This window comes from Drosophila yakuba, chromosome 2L (genome assembly GCF_016746365.2).
Source record: "Drosophila yakuba strain Tai18E2 chromosome 2L, Prin_Dyak_Tai18E2_2.1, whole genome shotgun sequence".
NCBI lineage: Eukaryota > Metazoa > Arthropoda > Insecta > Diptera > Drosophilidae > Drosophila > Drosophila yakuba.
Genome location: NC_052527.2, coordinates 18,741,896 through 18,756,574, shown reverse-complemented (window position 1 = coordinate 18,756,574; position 14,679 = coordinate 18,741,896). Strand labels below are relative to the sequence as shown.

At 43.8% G+C, this 14,679-nt stretch overlaps 3 protein-coding genes across 5 annotated transcripts; 2 read left to right on the top strand and 1 right to left on the bottom strand.

Moving 5' to 3' along the window:
• The first annotated feature begins 246 nt into the window (after positions 1 to 246).
• On the top strand, positions 247 to 3,162 carry LOC6528859 (GPI ethanolamine phosphate transferase 1). The gene is made up of 2 exons (XM_002089855.4): positions 247 to 1,089; positions 1,145 to 3,162. The coding sequence occupies exons 1-2, from the start codon at positions 306 to 308 to the stop codon at positions 3,043 to 3,045; spliced, it is 2,685 nt and encodes an 894-aa protein (XP_002089891.1). The 5' UTR covers positions 247 to 305; the 3' UTR covers positions 3,046 to 3,162.
• LOC6528858 (SPARC-related modular calcium-binding protein 2) lies at positions 3,076 to 14,309 on the bottom strand. 3 transcript variants are annotated; one of them, XM_043206875.1, is made up of 11 exons: positions 14,201 to 14,309; positions 9,580 to 9,871; positions 6,561 to 6,720; positions 5,724 to 6,226; positions 5,550 to 5,664; positions 4,940 to 5,218; positions 4,617 to 4,708; positions 4,273 to 4,553; positions 3,948 to 4,082; positions 3,748 to 3,887; positions 3,076 to 3,691 (listed from the first exon to the last, which is right to left on the bottom strand). In XM_043206875.1, the coding sequence occupies exons 2-11, from the start codon at positions 9,652 to 9,654 to the stop codon at positions 3,630 to 3,632; spliced, it is 1,842 nt and encodes a 613-aa protein (XP_043062810.1). In that variant the 5' UTR covers positions 9,655 to 9,871; positions 14,201 to 14,309; the 3' UTR covers positions 3,076 to 3,629. The 3 variants fall into 3 exon arrangements, with proteins under 3 accessions (XP_043062810.1, XP_002089890.1, XP_015054081.1); XM_002089854.4 differs by lacking the exon at positions 14,201 to 14,309 and having other exon boundaries at positions 9,580 to 10,542; XM_015198595.3 differs by lacking the exons at positions 4,940 to 5,218; positions 14,201 to 14,309 and having other exon boundaries at positions 9,580 to 10,548.
• LOC6528857 (defensin) lies at positions 12,207 to 12,852 on the top strand. The gene has a single exon (XM_002089853.4). It carries the CDS (start codon positions 12,460 to 12,462, stop codon positions 12,736 to 12,738), a length of 279 nt encoding a protein of 92 aa, XP_002089889.1. The 5' UTR covers positions 12,207 to 12,459; the 3' UTR covers positions 12,739 to 12,852.
• Positions 14,310 to 14,679: the final 370 nt, after the last annotated feature.

Genomic DNA, 14,679 nt, shown 5'->3' with positions numbered 1-14,679 from the left:
ATGTTATCGATTTAATTTATTGTCAGTACTCCCTCACTAGCTTTTTTTTATTTTCAACTTGGAAAAATGGCTAAATATTTAATTTTGAAATTTTCGAGTAAAAAAAACACCTGAAATAGTTCTTATTATACTTTGTTTTACAAAAATAGCAAAACACTTATTTGTAGGGGACTATTCAGTCTTACATTTACATTCATCGTTTTTTTTCACTGTCATCTCTAACATTCCAGTCCAGCCTCGATACCAGGCGCTTATCATTTCCCTTCACAGCTGATTTTCATTTGAAAACAAACATTCCCGTCGAAATGTGGATTGCTTACGCCCTGGTGGTCCACGTACTGCTTTTGGGCTCCATTTTCGTGATCTACTTCCGATCGCCGGTGATCACGGGCCTTACTCCGCAGAAGCGACTTTTACACTACGGCTTGGAGCCACCGGCGAATCGTTTAGTGCTGATCGTGACCGATGGACTCCGCGCGGACTCCTTCCTCGAGGAGAACTGCCGCTATGTGCCCCACCTTCGCGAGATCTTCTTGCGGGAGGGCGTCGTGGGCGTGTCTCGCACTCGTGTGCCAACGGAAACCAGACCCGGACACATTACCCTGATCGCCGGACTCTACGAGGATCCATCGGCCGTGCTGCGCGGCTGGAAAAGTAACCCCATCGATTTTGACACGGTATTCAACCGAAGCTCACAAACCTACGCTTGGGGCGCGAGTGATGTTATCAATGTGTTTTCCCATGTGTCCAATGGCGGCGTGATGCATCTTCGGTTTTACAACCACGATCTGGACTTTTCGCCAGGCTACGATGCCTACGAGCAGGACGAGTGGGTGTTCAAGAGGGTGAAGCTGTTGCTCCAGCGGAAGAGTGAAGCCCTTCAACGGGACAAGCACGTCGTGTTCTTTCTACACCTCCTTGGACTGGACACCGCTGGACATGTCCACAAGCCGGGCGCCCCAAAGTTCCGTCAGACCTTGGACAAGACGGAAAAAGGTGTTTACGAAATATACCAGGTGTTCGAGCGAATGTTTCCCGATAAGCGAACTGCTTATTTGTTGACCGCTGATCATGGAATGACGGACTCGGGTACGCCATAAAATTTTACACCCGCAAAATTGCGTCCTAAAATGTGTTTTTATAGGTTCCCACGGTGCTGGTTCGCCCCATGAAACGGACACTCCTTTCGTGCTCTGGGGTTCGGGAGTCTCGCGGATGGTTCCCAATCCAGGAGGGCGGACATTTATGCCGAACAATGAAGGTCCTGCCATGCCATTGCTCGAACTAGAGCAAGCCCAGCTTACACCCCTGATGTCCGCCTTGGTCGGTCTTGCACCTCCCATGAACAACTTTGGGATGTTGCCCATGGGTTACTTGAATGTCAGCACGGAATACGAGGCAATGGCTGCCCACATAAATGCTCTGCAGCTCCTGGAGCAGTATGTGGCCCTGCAGAAGCAGCATAAAAAAGGATTTTTCGCGGGTATTTTACTCGAGTTTGATGTTCTAACCACCGAAGCAATCAAAGGATACAAGGATACAATCCTACAGCTGCAGAAGAACAGGGAGTACTCACTTTGTATAGTCAGGAGCCAAGTCATCATGTCACAAGCCCTTGAGGGCATCGATTACTACCACGGATATTACCGTAGAGTGCTTTTACTGAGCACTACTTCCACTTTCCTGGGATGGATGTTCTACATCTATCGCCTCCTATCTAGGAACAGGGCAAGTAAGGTGGAGTTGGTTCTTGAAAGGAGTAACAAAATAGTCAGAATGAGCATCGGAAGTTCTGTGATCGTGCTCGTTATTTGTTTACTGAGCCAACGAACACCGCTGGATATATCCTTTTATCTGCTGCTTCCAAATTTCGTTTGGCTTAAGGCTTTGCAACCTTGGAACATCAACTTCTCTTCATCGCCAGCTTCGGCGTATAGTGTGCCGGCCCTGCAGACCTCAATGTGGCAGCTTATATTACTCATTGCTTGCGCGGAGCTAATGGTCTTCACCTTCTTCGAGCGCCGTCTGATCGCGCTGTGCTTCTTCGTATTTGCCTGCTACAATAGTTGGGGCAACTTTCAAACGAAATCCAGGGATTTCTTCTTCTGGCTGGCATTGGTCCTGATTCTGTCGTGCTTTCCGCTGCTGCCGCTGTCAGTGGGCTACCAGAATGGATACCTGCTTGGAGCTGGAGTTGTAGTAATTCTTACGAACTCATTTTGGAATTCGAAGTCCAGATTAAGCTACAGGAAACACACAAAGTACAGCAATGTCCTGATACTGCTGCAAACCATATTGTGTGCTTATCTGCACTCAAACGGCATTAATATTCCAATTCCATTGAAATTGGTAAGCTGGTTGTACCTAGTCTATGCCTTCGCATCCATAGTGCTGAGCAAAGAACCAAGACTGGACATGCGTCTTGCCCAGATTGTCTTTAATTTGGGATCTCTCTACGCAACACTGTGTACCTCCTATGAGGCTGTGTTTGTCCAGTTGCTGACTATAGAACTGAATTTTTCTTTGAGGGCTCAAAGTGCGCGGGCCGAGAGGTCAGTGCTCCGACTGGCCTTCACTCTGCTATTGTACACTTTCTTTTCGCTCTTCGGATCCGGAAACATAGCATCGATCAGCTCCTTTGATCCGAACATAGCTCGATGCTACCTCAGCCACTTTGCTCCTTTTGTGATTATGGGTCTGGTGCTACTGAAACTTCTCGTGCCTGTGGTGCTGATCATGTCGGTGGTCTACGCCCAGAGCGAGTTTGTGCGCCAGCACGAGGAGCAGATCTTTATCTGTCTGCTCCTCATTTGCGATGTAATGGGCCTGAACTTCCTATTCCTGGTACGCAACCAGGGCTCCTGGTTGGACATCGGTACGTCCATATCACACTTCGTTATCATGGAGGTCACCACGCTGGTAATCCTCCTGCTCTTCTATACCGCAAAGCAGCTGCTACGAGTGATTCCTTGGGAAGAAATAGACTTTAAAAGGTTGCCGCTGCGTTTAATCCACTGGGATGTGATCAGCGCCAAGCATCACTAGTCGTAAATCTGATTTGACAAAAGTCCTATCTAAGCTTAAACATTTATGTTCGATAATATTTACAACACTAATAATTAGTAACATACACATGTAAATTATAGAATCTAATGCTAGGAATGTGTCTGCGTGTAGTTAAGGGTCAGGGTGGATCGATTTCATGGACAACCAAATATAAGCTTGGAAAGAAGACTAATAATTATTTGCAAACATGACGACTGATCACTGATTTTGCACCTTTTTGACGCATTTAAAAATGTATTAGAAACACCAGTATTGTTACTACTTTAAACATAAATAAATTAAGAATTTCAAAACATTTTTAATAGTTAACAAATATTGTGAACTGATCATACTTTAGATTCCTAGTAGATCATCAATAACTTCAAAGATAGAAATTATATTTCTTTAAAAAAAAAAAAACTAAACAAGTGTATATTTTTAGGATTACTCCACAAAATCGACCCACCCAATTGTGGATGGTGTTTTGTAGGATGTGCTCTCGTGTGGGTTTGTGTGTGTCATGGCACGACGACATTTAATTTGTTGTAGAAGCTGCAGCACGGCTATAGAAACGTTTTTCCCGATTAGTCTTTCAGATATCGCTCCACCGGATTCACACCTTGAAATTTTGGACTGGCGGTCTCATCTAAAATGTATCTTGGATTAGCATTAGGCAGGACACTTTCAGAACGGAGAACCCACTTGACTGTGCCGGCTTGGCCGTGGTGGCACTTTCCCGCGGAGTTGCTTGCAGACAGTTGAGCCACTCGGCCAGAGAGATCTTTTTGTCTCCATTGGCGTCGCAGTAGCGCGGCATCTTCTTGCCACATCTGCGCAGGTTGCTGTTGGATAGGGTAGCGGTCATAGAGGCAATAAGGATGAGCTGTGGTGTAGTGACTCACCTGGCACTCGTGACCAGATCGCGAAAGTTCTTCCACTCTCGCCGATCCCACGACTTATTCTTGTTCTTGTCCAGATAAACAAAGCTAAGCGTAGCGATTCGCTCATCGTCTGTCTTCCACATGGAAGAGTTCGTACTGCAAAGTATTGGGAACAATATAAAAAATATATATTTTATAGAAAATATTTAAAAACTGCTTTCATGAACTTTTGATATTCCTAGTACATTATATTAATATCTAGGAAGATCTATGAAAGGCCTAAAATATATAAACACTAAGCTTGCTGAACTAAAAATTTGAGCCTTAGAATGGGGATCAATCCTACCCGGTGGTGCTGCTGGGCAGAAGCGAGGTGTTGAGGTAGGCCTTCAGCTCCTTGAGGAACTGCGTCTTGCGCGGCTCGGTGCATCCCTTCATGGGTCGGACGGCTACACTCTCGTCGCACTGAGGCCGCTTGTTCTTCACTGATGTGCCGGGGATGCTCTTTCCCGTGTCCTCGTTGACGCACCAGCAGTACGAAGTGGACGTGGAGGAGTAGCACTGAATGCGCTGATAGCGACCATCCGGGAGGCACTGCGGCACAAATAGAACGTTTTTCCCGCCGTGCTGTGGGATGGGGTCATAACGTTTAACCAGAGGTTTCCTTTTGGGAAGGCAATTAATACTTACGCCCTGTTCCTCCAGCGTGACCGACTGATCCATCCAACAGTTGGAGTCATTCTCCAAGTCCTGGCTCGCCGTTTCTGGCTTCGAGTTGAGCACTGAAGAGATTTACGCATTAACAAACATTTTATTATGCTCTTTGGAAGGATGGCGTATGATAACGAACACAGAAATTAAATGATTTGAAATCATGGTCAATGCCAACATTCCAACAATTAAATTATTGTTGAATAAATTAAATTTTTTATAAATTATAACTACGTTGGATATCCTGATTTTAGTTTATACCAATGCACTTTGAAATTGGTTAGTATCGCAATTCTACGTACTATATAATGATGGGACATGCGTTCGTGAACTGGGCAGATCTGCTCCTTGCGAATCGTCCTCTTCACCTCCGTAGCCTGTGGCTGTGTCCTCGTAGTTGTCCTCGTGCTCCTCACTGCCACTTGCATCCTCGGAATACGAGTGTGGACTACTTCCAGTGCCAATGGTGTTGGTATGACCTCGGTGGTGGCCATTGACGTTGGTTTTGTGGATACTATAGTGGGTGAAGTGTGGTGGGGTGGTGGCTGCACTGCTCGCCAGGAGATTTACGACAGCACTACCTGCATTTAGATGACACACAGATGTGATATGGATTTAGGAAAAATGGAACATGATATGATAATAAATCTTATGATTTTTTTTTACTGATTTTGAGACTCACATGAACTATATTTATTTAAGTATATTTAATAAAATGCATCTAATTTTTTATTTGCCTTTAGGAAACAATAAAAATTAAGATTTTTCCTTCAACTTAGAATATAATTATGTGTGTATGTGTGTTAGGAAATTATTTATGCATAAATAATGGTAAAGGGACTGATACTGTAAGTTAAAGTTCATGAGGCGCTGCTACAATAACCTGTTCTCTACAACCGAGGTGTTACGTACGGTTGTGAAACTCCTTGGTGAAGCAGACGCTCCATTCCAACCAATTGAGGCTGGCATCCTTGATGACATCACAGTATTTGCCAAAGGTACGTCCACATCGACGAGGTTTAACGTTCTAATTAAAATCACTAATGTAGAACACAGTTTTCCGGAGTAATAACTCTAGTTACATACCCGCCTGAGGACCTTCTTTAGCTCCCTAATCTCCTGGCGATCGAGCAACTTGTTGCCATTCGTGTCCAGCTTGGAGAACTGCCACTCCAGAATGTGAGAATCTGTAAGAGATGCCTGGCGGAAAAAGCTCTGAGCCTCGTTCCGGAACATCCTCATCAGATTGGCGTTGAACAGCGACCGATCGGACTTGCTGCAGGTCCGGTGGGCTGAAGAACCTGTCTCCGAACTGCCTTTGGACGCAGAGGTATCCGGATTATAGCCAATCTGATGCGATGCCAGGCGGCGTCGGTCACGTCGATTGGCCCTGCAACGCAGTTTGCCCTTTCGCCGAAATTGCTTGTTATCATCCTCGATGGGTCTGCCCTGACTATCACTGCACCAGCATCCGTTGTTCCCGTAGCACTGCATCGCCGCAAAGTTGCCATCCTTCCTGCATCTGGGCACAAAATATTCGGGATCTCGCTCCTGCTGACGACGGGCAAATTTCACCGCCTCCAAGCAGGCTAAATAGATAATACGTATTTTTAGAAACTGGTACATTTCTTGGAGTCTTTCATTAATCTTACAACGTAATACGAATTTCTACTACTATATTTGTTAGTCAAAGAACTACGCACAATAGAAGTGTATAATGGGTTGCAAATGTAGCAATAAGACAATAAGATTACTTCGAAGGTAATGAACTACGATCACCACAACAGTTCAAACCAAAGAGCTTATCGAAAATTTAAACAAATCATTTAAACAAATTGGCAATTAAAAATTCGTAAAGTATTTCAGGGGTACATCTCCCCAATTATAAAGACTATGTAAGGAACGTGATACATTGACACTTACCATTGCAGGAGCCGCTGTACTTGAGGCTCACCTGGTGGCCACCACACTGCGCCCGCAGCAGATGACACCTGGTGGGATAGGTTTGGCCATCGGTGCCGCAGACGGGACCCTCGTTATCATCGCATTCGCCCTGTTTGGCTGCGCAGGCCGGGAGCTTCATCTAGAGATCAGGAGGAGAAGGAGGAGGTGGTGGTGGTGTCAGTGCAAGGTATGCTATAAGGTAGCTCCAAGGAGGGGGTGAGGTACTCGAACCGCCCCCCGCCCCACCCCCTTTGGGCAAATACGCGTAAAATGATTTACTGCACTTATGGCCAAGTCTGCGAGTCGCCAAGCGTCTGGGCCTTTGCCGCTGACTGGAATACGAATGTGGCCAACGGTCGACAGGGGCGGCTGCTTGGGGAGGTTGGCTGTAGAAGGGGGGTTTGGGGGTGGGCTACCTGCGAGCCGGCTAATGTGAAAATCAAAGTTGTCAGGCCCATAACTCGAATGCCCCGAAATCTGCACCAAAATTATGGCTGCCTGCTGCTCTCGAGCAACTTTGCTGCTGAGTGAGCAAATTCTTGTTTAGCCCACAAAATCACATACGTGTATATGCAAATATCGGTATCTATATATCTTATACACATATACAAAGATGGGGAGGCCCAGCACTTTGGGATTTGCCAGTGCAGCGCCTTTGTCGCCAATTTGCTCCGGCCGGCCCACGGATATTTATTTGTCGTGTCACTCGGACATTAATTAGATTTCGCTGTTATTGAAAAGTGAAATGCGTCAAGCCATCTAAATGTCCCATAACTGAAAGATGTTTGGGATAAGATATGAGCATACCACTTGAGTTAATAATGGCAGTTAAAGCATGTGAGCTGTATACTTATGTACCATTTCTGTATGAATACTTCGATTACTTCCAATATACCCATATATCCATAAATGCCATATGGAGTTTAGTTTTTTAACATCGTACAAAATCTATAAGAAGTGCTTCATAAGACAAAGGAGAAGAAGCTCATAAATTCCAAAGAATCATCAAATGAACAAAAATGGATTATTGCTATCAACTTTTTAAATTCAGCTTAGTAATTTAATGCGCTTATGTAGACACCCAACAAGAAGCAATAAGCACCCCGGAGATACTAAACACCAGAAGCTCGACCAGAAATTATACAATTATGAGAAGCACAAATATTACCTGTCCCAGTGTTATCTTGTTGCCCCAACATAGGGGTACACAAATAATGTAGAATGTCTGTAAACAATTCGAATTCTTTTTTGTGGGCACCGAAGCACGCGCTGCTTGGAAATCGGAGTGCGCAGGTGATTTTCGACTCCCGACTGGGCATCGACAGATATCGGACAGAAGTACATACATATGTGCATATGTATGCATATAACCAGAGCGTACATATGTATATTGCTGCAATAAGCAGATCGCATGGCTGTTCTCAGAGGTGGGTAGTGGGGCATCTGGCTAAAAGTTGAACATGAATACCATTAGCTAATTATCAATTTCGATCATTGGGGGGCAGATACTAAAAAACTTGTTAAGTTCCATACACTGCTTGTACATAGGAAAATGTGTTGAATGTTTATAAATAATACGTAGTTTCTAAGTAAAACCCCCTCGAATTTCGTGTTTGCAATGCCCCTGCACTGGAGAATGTCTGATTGGGAATGCAAATGACAGTTTTGCTTGTGATTACCTAAGTATTAAATAAGTATTAAAAACGTGCCTGGATTGAAAATTACCACCTGGAGCACCCTGTTGTATCCCGCCCCCTCTGCCCCACACACTCTCTTACCCTCTTAGCCACAAATTATAAACTGAGACAGCTCAAGGATTGTTACCAAGATAACGACAAAATTATTGACTGACAGTTCTCACGCTCGAAGAACGAGGAGGCGAAGAGGAGGCTGCGATGGGCGGGAAAGAATCAGAAGAACAAGCTCCACACTTTAAATACTTCTTCACACTTTGTCATCATCAGCCAGCTTCAGAGACATTGGCAAAATGACAAAAAAAAAGGTATTTAAATAAGAAAGGATTGCTAGCCGTTTAGGTCGAATGTGGAATACGCTTCAGCGTGAACACGAATGCCTGAAACGCGAATTCTTCAGTTCCATGCCTGGCAACACCTCCTGGTAAATCAAAAGCCAATTCTTATACTTTTTACACACAACCAATTGTAAAATGTTGCATTCATTCCAAAGGGTATAGAAACAAAGGGGAGCAAAGGCGCAGCAAAATAATCGCTTTTGACTTGTGACCATTTTGTGTTTTCCTTTTTGCAGCTCCCCTCGCTCTTCTTCTTATTTCTGCAGGAACAAGAAACACGTTCGTTCGTCGGTCAGATGAAACAAAAACAAAAATCAAGGTGTGGGATTGAAGACAGGCCAAGAGGAGGCGATCAGAAGAGAAGACACGAGAAGCGATGAGAAGAGAAGAGGTGTGGTGGGGGGAGGTGAGGGGAGGGGAGGGAAGAGGAGGGGGGAGAAGAACGGAGCCGGCAGACTCTCTTTTCGGAGTTTGGCAGACAGCGCGGCGGCGAATAAGCTGGAGAAAGACAAGGAGGAGAAGAACGGCCGCAGCTTCTTTGTTGGCTGACTTTTGGTACCTTTGATACCTGGAATATTGGAGTGTTTTCTCGGGATTTACGAAGCAATCATTTGTAGCCTTGGCAGAAAGTTTGGCAAGCCCCGCTTACAAGGACTTATACAAATTGGAAAGGACTAAACGCTGCTCCAAATAATTGCTGGCTTCGAAATAACTCTTGGTTACGTACTAGATTCTGAGAGGTAAGAACTCAAAGCCCCAAGAAAGTAAACGGCTATTGATATGGATATTGATTTTACGCTTTATATCCGTAATGTTATATTGTAATTTTACATAGTTTTTACAGGCAATAGGTTAACCACATGCATTACGCTCTCCTCTACGCGAACAATTTGCGCCAAAAGATTAAAATAATTTCATTTTGCGTGTTCTGTGAATATTTTTTCAAGTGTTTGAAAGTAAACTTACCAACTGATCGTCACCTTTTCCAGTCGCAATGAAAACCGCCAGCCAAGTGACGAACAAAACACACCTCGCCAACATTTCACTTAGCAGTTTGAATTTGTCAATTAACTGTTACTATGCTTAGGGTTTGGGATTGGTTTGGTACGCGTGTTTATTGCATCAAGAACGATTCTCTCATTATAATCAAAGTTTTTCGTTTATTTCACCATCTTTTTCGCAAAGTCGCAATTAGATTTTCTTCCTAGAACTTTTACTTTGCCTCTCTCCGAATTATTTATTTACCGATTTCCGTGGGCTATTTATAGTGGGAGAGGTGTGTGCGTGTGCATTAAGGTGTTGTGGTTCTTCTGTTTATATAATGCGTCTTAATGTGTGCGATTTTTGGCTCGTTTCGATTGGAAAACCGCCCGAAAACGTTTAGGAAGCGAGGAGCGAGGAGCACGGATCACGGGTCACGGATCTGCAGAGAGCACTTCAATAGGCAACCGATCGCAGCCGAGTTCCACACACGACTGGCCATTCGCCTTGGAGTGGAGTGGCCCAAAACCCAAGAGAGTGGGCGAAGAATCGGAATCGGATTCGTATTCGGAATCGAGCTGAGAGATCAGCGGAGAGAGCGGGACATCGCCGCCGCCAGAGTGTCTGGCGTGTCGCTTCCAATATCTTATCTTTGCCACTCCGACTTGTGGACTTGTGGAGACTAAGGAGACAGCACAGTGAAGCCCCTCGCAGTTAAACCAGGTGTCGGTAATAGCGGAGGAATGGAATAAATTGGTTTCTGGCAAGGTATTTCCAAGGTATTGACTAACTACAACTTTATCAGTACACTAAAACCAGCATAGGAGTCAGCTTAACGCGAATTCTTTAGATCTTTCTTTCAGTGTCCGCAACTATTAAACTATGTTTATAATACTCCACTGCTGTCCAACTACGTCAACATGCACACAATATTTTTTAATATATATTATACGTTAGAAGAGTGATTTATGTATTAATTTATATTTTAGGGATGTTCCACTGTAGCAGCATAAAAACGATCACATTCACACACCGGCAGACAGAGAGAGCACTTGTGTATGCGTGTGAAATTTATCTTTCTTTGTGCATCTCAAGAGGTTGCCTCACCAACAAAAGCAACAAAAACCCTCTAAAACAAAGCGGCCAACAGTTGCACCAGCTGCTCAGCCAGCGGGGGAGGGGCAAGCGGCGCAGGGGCGTCGGGGCATAGGGGCATAGGGGTAGGGGTAGGCGGTCAGGGGAAAACGTGAGCCGTCGAGGGCCCCGCTCCTGTGATTTATAGAGCCGCTGGCCAAGGAGTTTGTCTGGAGAGGATTTTAAGACGGAGGATGGAGGAGGCGGAGACGCAGAGGAGTTGCCGGTCTCCGTCTTCGACTCGGTGTGAAACCTGCCAGACAGTCTGACGGCGGCGATAACTGTCCCCCTCTTGCCCCCTACTTGATACCCTAACCCCAACCCCCCGAACACCCGAACCTGCCACCGCTTTGTTTTCGGCTGTGCCGCACTCCGCTTTGTGGTCTTCTTCGATGATCGAGCATGCACTGGGGGAAATAACCTGCAAATAATACAACCTTATAACTTTGTCCAGAAGTCGTAACTCTAGCCAACTCCAAATTTTCTACAATATCTCGGGGATCTAGGGGATGTGGACTACTGCAGTCCGGATGTACCCCTGATGGCAAGTTTCACTTATACATACTCGCATTATAAGCCTAAAGTTTATCGGCCTTGAGTACACCCACACTAAATAGCTTTAGATAGGCCAAATAAAATCTAGAATCAGATTTCGTTACTTTGTATTCTTACAAAAAGAATTTCGGTATTTTCTCCTCGTGTGAAGATGGGCAAGCGAACAACACTCTAGACTGTAGACGGTTGTAGGGGGCGGGGTAAGAACTCAAGTGGAGTGGACTGGCAGACAGTATGACGCCAAAATGCAAGACAAGACAACCTGGTCGATAACAAAGGTAAACAGGCAACGGCCAGCCAAGGAGCAGGGAAAATGAAAAAGCCTCGGTCGTGGGATTCGATCGGGATTGTCGGCTCAGCGCGACTGGGTTCAGAACCAGATGCAGACACAGATACAGATATAGATACGCGTACGCGCAGATACGGTTTCAGATACAAGTACACCCGCCCCTGCCGCTGTGTCCAACTAATCATTGTGTGATTCTTGTTTGTTTATTTGCCCGGCTTTATGAAGAGACTTTTCGGTAGAAATTATTTATTGTCGCATGCGTTTATGTATCTGCGTATCCGTATCCGAGTATCTCAGTATCTTAGTAACTGTGTATCTGTGAGCAAAGCCCTTAAAGCGGCACCCAATCAGCCAGTTAGCTAGAAATCAAGATGATTAAATATGAGTTCCCCTTGATCAGCATATTTCAACAGTTTGGGAGTATGAAAATCGGAATTGAAAGTAGCTTAAGAGTAGGCTTTTAACAACTAAGCATATTTAAGTATGTCCTGCATATCTATATCGTGTATTCGCAAAACAAAGATTCTGTCTTACAGATTCTGTAAGCCCTTACAAATTTGAAGCGGTTAATTTTGTAAACTTGACTTGTTTGACTTATTGCCTAAGATTTAAGAGCAGTTTAAATATCTGAAAATGCAAATGACTTATTGCAGAAACGGGCAAGGCAAAGCACATGAAATAAAAATCTAGACAACAGCTTTTCCCATTGTCAGTGAGCTACAAAATTAAAAACCCCCGATACGTGTCTTCCTGCTCACCAAAAGAGATAATGTGGAGGTAAGTCACCGAGTGGGAGTCCCTGAGCGAATCGATCAGCCCGCCGTACCGCTATATAAGCTCGGTGAAACCACAATCTGCCACAACAGTATCTCCAGCTATCATTCAACATGAAGTTCTTCGTTTTCGTGGCCATCGTTTTTGCTCTGCTTGCTTGCATGGTGCAGGCTCAGCCCGTTTCCGATGTGGATTCGATTTCGGAGGATCACCCTCTGGTGCACGAGGATGCCCACCAGGAGGTGGTGCAGCACAGCCGCCAGAAACGAGCCACCTGCGACCTACTCTCTAAGTGGAACTGGAACCACACCGCCTGCGCCGGCCACTGCATTGCCAAGGGGTTCAAAGGCGGTTACTGCAACGACAAGGCCGTCTGTGTTTGCCGCAATTGAATTCGTTTCGCTCTGTGCACCACAGACTTTTGTCTTATAAAAGTGTCACAATAGAAACTGAACGAATTTATAAAATAATCGACCTGTCTAATCAATAAATATTTAATAAATGGATGTGTCCTTGCTAACGAATTTTGAACATAATGGGTACACAAAAAAAGGGACAGTAAAAAGTCTTTAACATATTTTATGTAATATATTTTATATTTTTTATGATAACATATGAACACTAAACTCTCTATTAAATCGCTCTGCAGTGCACTAATCAAAATAATATATTCTGTTCTAATAGATTGTGAAATTCAAAATATTTTAGAAGTTAAAAATAAAATTATTTGCATAAGATATTTGGCTTAGGAAAAAAAAACAGTTCACGTGTCCTAAATATATTTTTTCTTAGTCTTCCGTACGTCAATCTTTTGTATATTATTATTTGTAATTCAGGTGTTCTGCGTTCTCTCTTGACTAAAAGGCAAAATAACGGTTTCATTTTATAATTAAAATTCAGAAGTGTATATGGGATTGAGGTTGCAACTCAGAGCTTTTAATCTAGAACCTACAATGACATTTAACGACTTAATTTGTCAGTGTCTAACTGTGTAATAAACGGAAACTGCTTTCGCATATATTTTATTCGGCATAACTTTGAAATAGGCAATAAACAACTTATACAACAAAACTTCTTATTATCATAAGCCGGCAGCGTTTCAATTTACTATAAAAGACGACAGAAAGCTGAACAAACTAGAACAGTTCGCACTTGAGATCCTACCATGAAGATCACGATTATTCTGGCTCTAACTCTAGCTGCGATTTGCGTAATGCAGGTTCAATCTATTCCGGAGGACCCCGCGAATGGTCTTCTGCAAAGGGAGCTTCAGAGGAATAATATCCAGGATGCGGAGGAACACGTTCGCCAAAAGCGACAGACCTGCATTGAGCGGTGCAATCCTTTCTGTTTAAAAAAGGGCTTCAAAGGTGTTTGTGTAAAAGATTTGTGCCGATGCGTTTGATTATGATTTAAGGAGATTTTAATTAGGAGTTGTATTTTTGTATAAGTATTAATAAAAATATATTAAAATTCACATAATTCTATTTGAGATTGAGGCGCTTAATTCATAGCCGAATGAATGGTCGCTTATCGCCTAGCCCGAATGCCACTTTCAGTTTGGCAGGGTCAAAAAATTGAACCCTCGCCAAAAGGTATAGCAACAATTTGCATTGCATTTCCGTTCTTCTGCGGCGTTGCTCTATAAAAATGGCAAGTCGGCTACAATTCGTTCTTATCAATTAACCGAGCAAACAGTCGCCAAGAAATGATCAACACTGCAAACAGAGGAAAAGGGTAGAGAAACACGCGCCGCGAGGGAACACGACACTTAATTAACGCCAATTATAATGGTTAATAAGACTATGTAGAAATCGAGCAACGCGGCCAACTTGTGGGTTTCTTTTAATTTACAAACGCTTTGCCGGATAATTACGCGACTCCCTCATCCTCATATGTCGGGCCGAAAACAGAGCAACCACTCGCGAGCGATTCCCCATTTGCACTGACTCTTCAGTTATCGTCTTACTATATAGTCCCAAGACGGCCCATGTATACATATACGTTTTCGATCTACAGCTAAGAGAATGCGATAATTGAATAGTTGAATGTATTGCAGCTCTCGCTCAAAACATAAACAATTCAACGTGCATGTTGCTGCGATTAAGATTTGAATTATCGCGCGCACTTAGCTATCGATATATTCGATCTACAGTTATTAAAAGAGATTTTAAAAATGTAAGTAATAATTTTTTAAGAGTGAAGTACATATTTAAATATTTATTTATTTTTTTGTGACAAGTAAAAGTAACGGAAATCTCAGGATATGGTTACCTTAAAAATATTTTATAGCCAAAACTGGCGTTAGCTAAAAAAGTTCTATCGATAGCCGG

Excerpts from the sequence above, each read along its gene's own strand:
- LOC6528859 (XM_002089855.4), top strand. The coding sequence starts at position 306 with ATGTGGATTGCTTACGCCCTGGTGGTCCACGTACTGCTTTTGGGCTCC. Across the intron at positions 1,090-1,144 it reads TCATGGAATGACGGACTCGG|GTTCCCACGGTGCTGGTTCG; the intron begins GTACGCCATAAA and ends GTGTTTTTATAG.
- LOC6528858 (XM_043206875.1), bottom strand. The coding sequence starts at position 9,654 with ATGTTGGCGAGGTGTGTTTTGTTCGTCACTTGGCTGGCGGTTTTCATT. Across the intron at positions 5,665-5,723 it reads TAAAGAAGGTCCTCAGGCGG|AACGTTAAACCTCGTCGATG; the intron begins GTATGTAACTAG and ends GATTTTAATTAG. Across the intron at positions 4,554-4,616 it reads TCACGCTGGAGGAACAGGGC|CACGGCGGGAAAAACGTTCT; the intron begins GTAAGTATTAAT and ends CCCATCCCACAG.
- LOC6528857 (XM_002089853.4), top strand. The coding sequence starts at position 12,460 with ATGAAGTTCTTCGTTTTCGTGGCCATCGTTTTTGCTCTGCTTGCTTGC.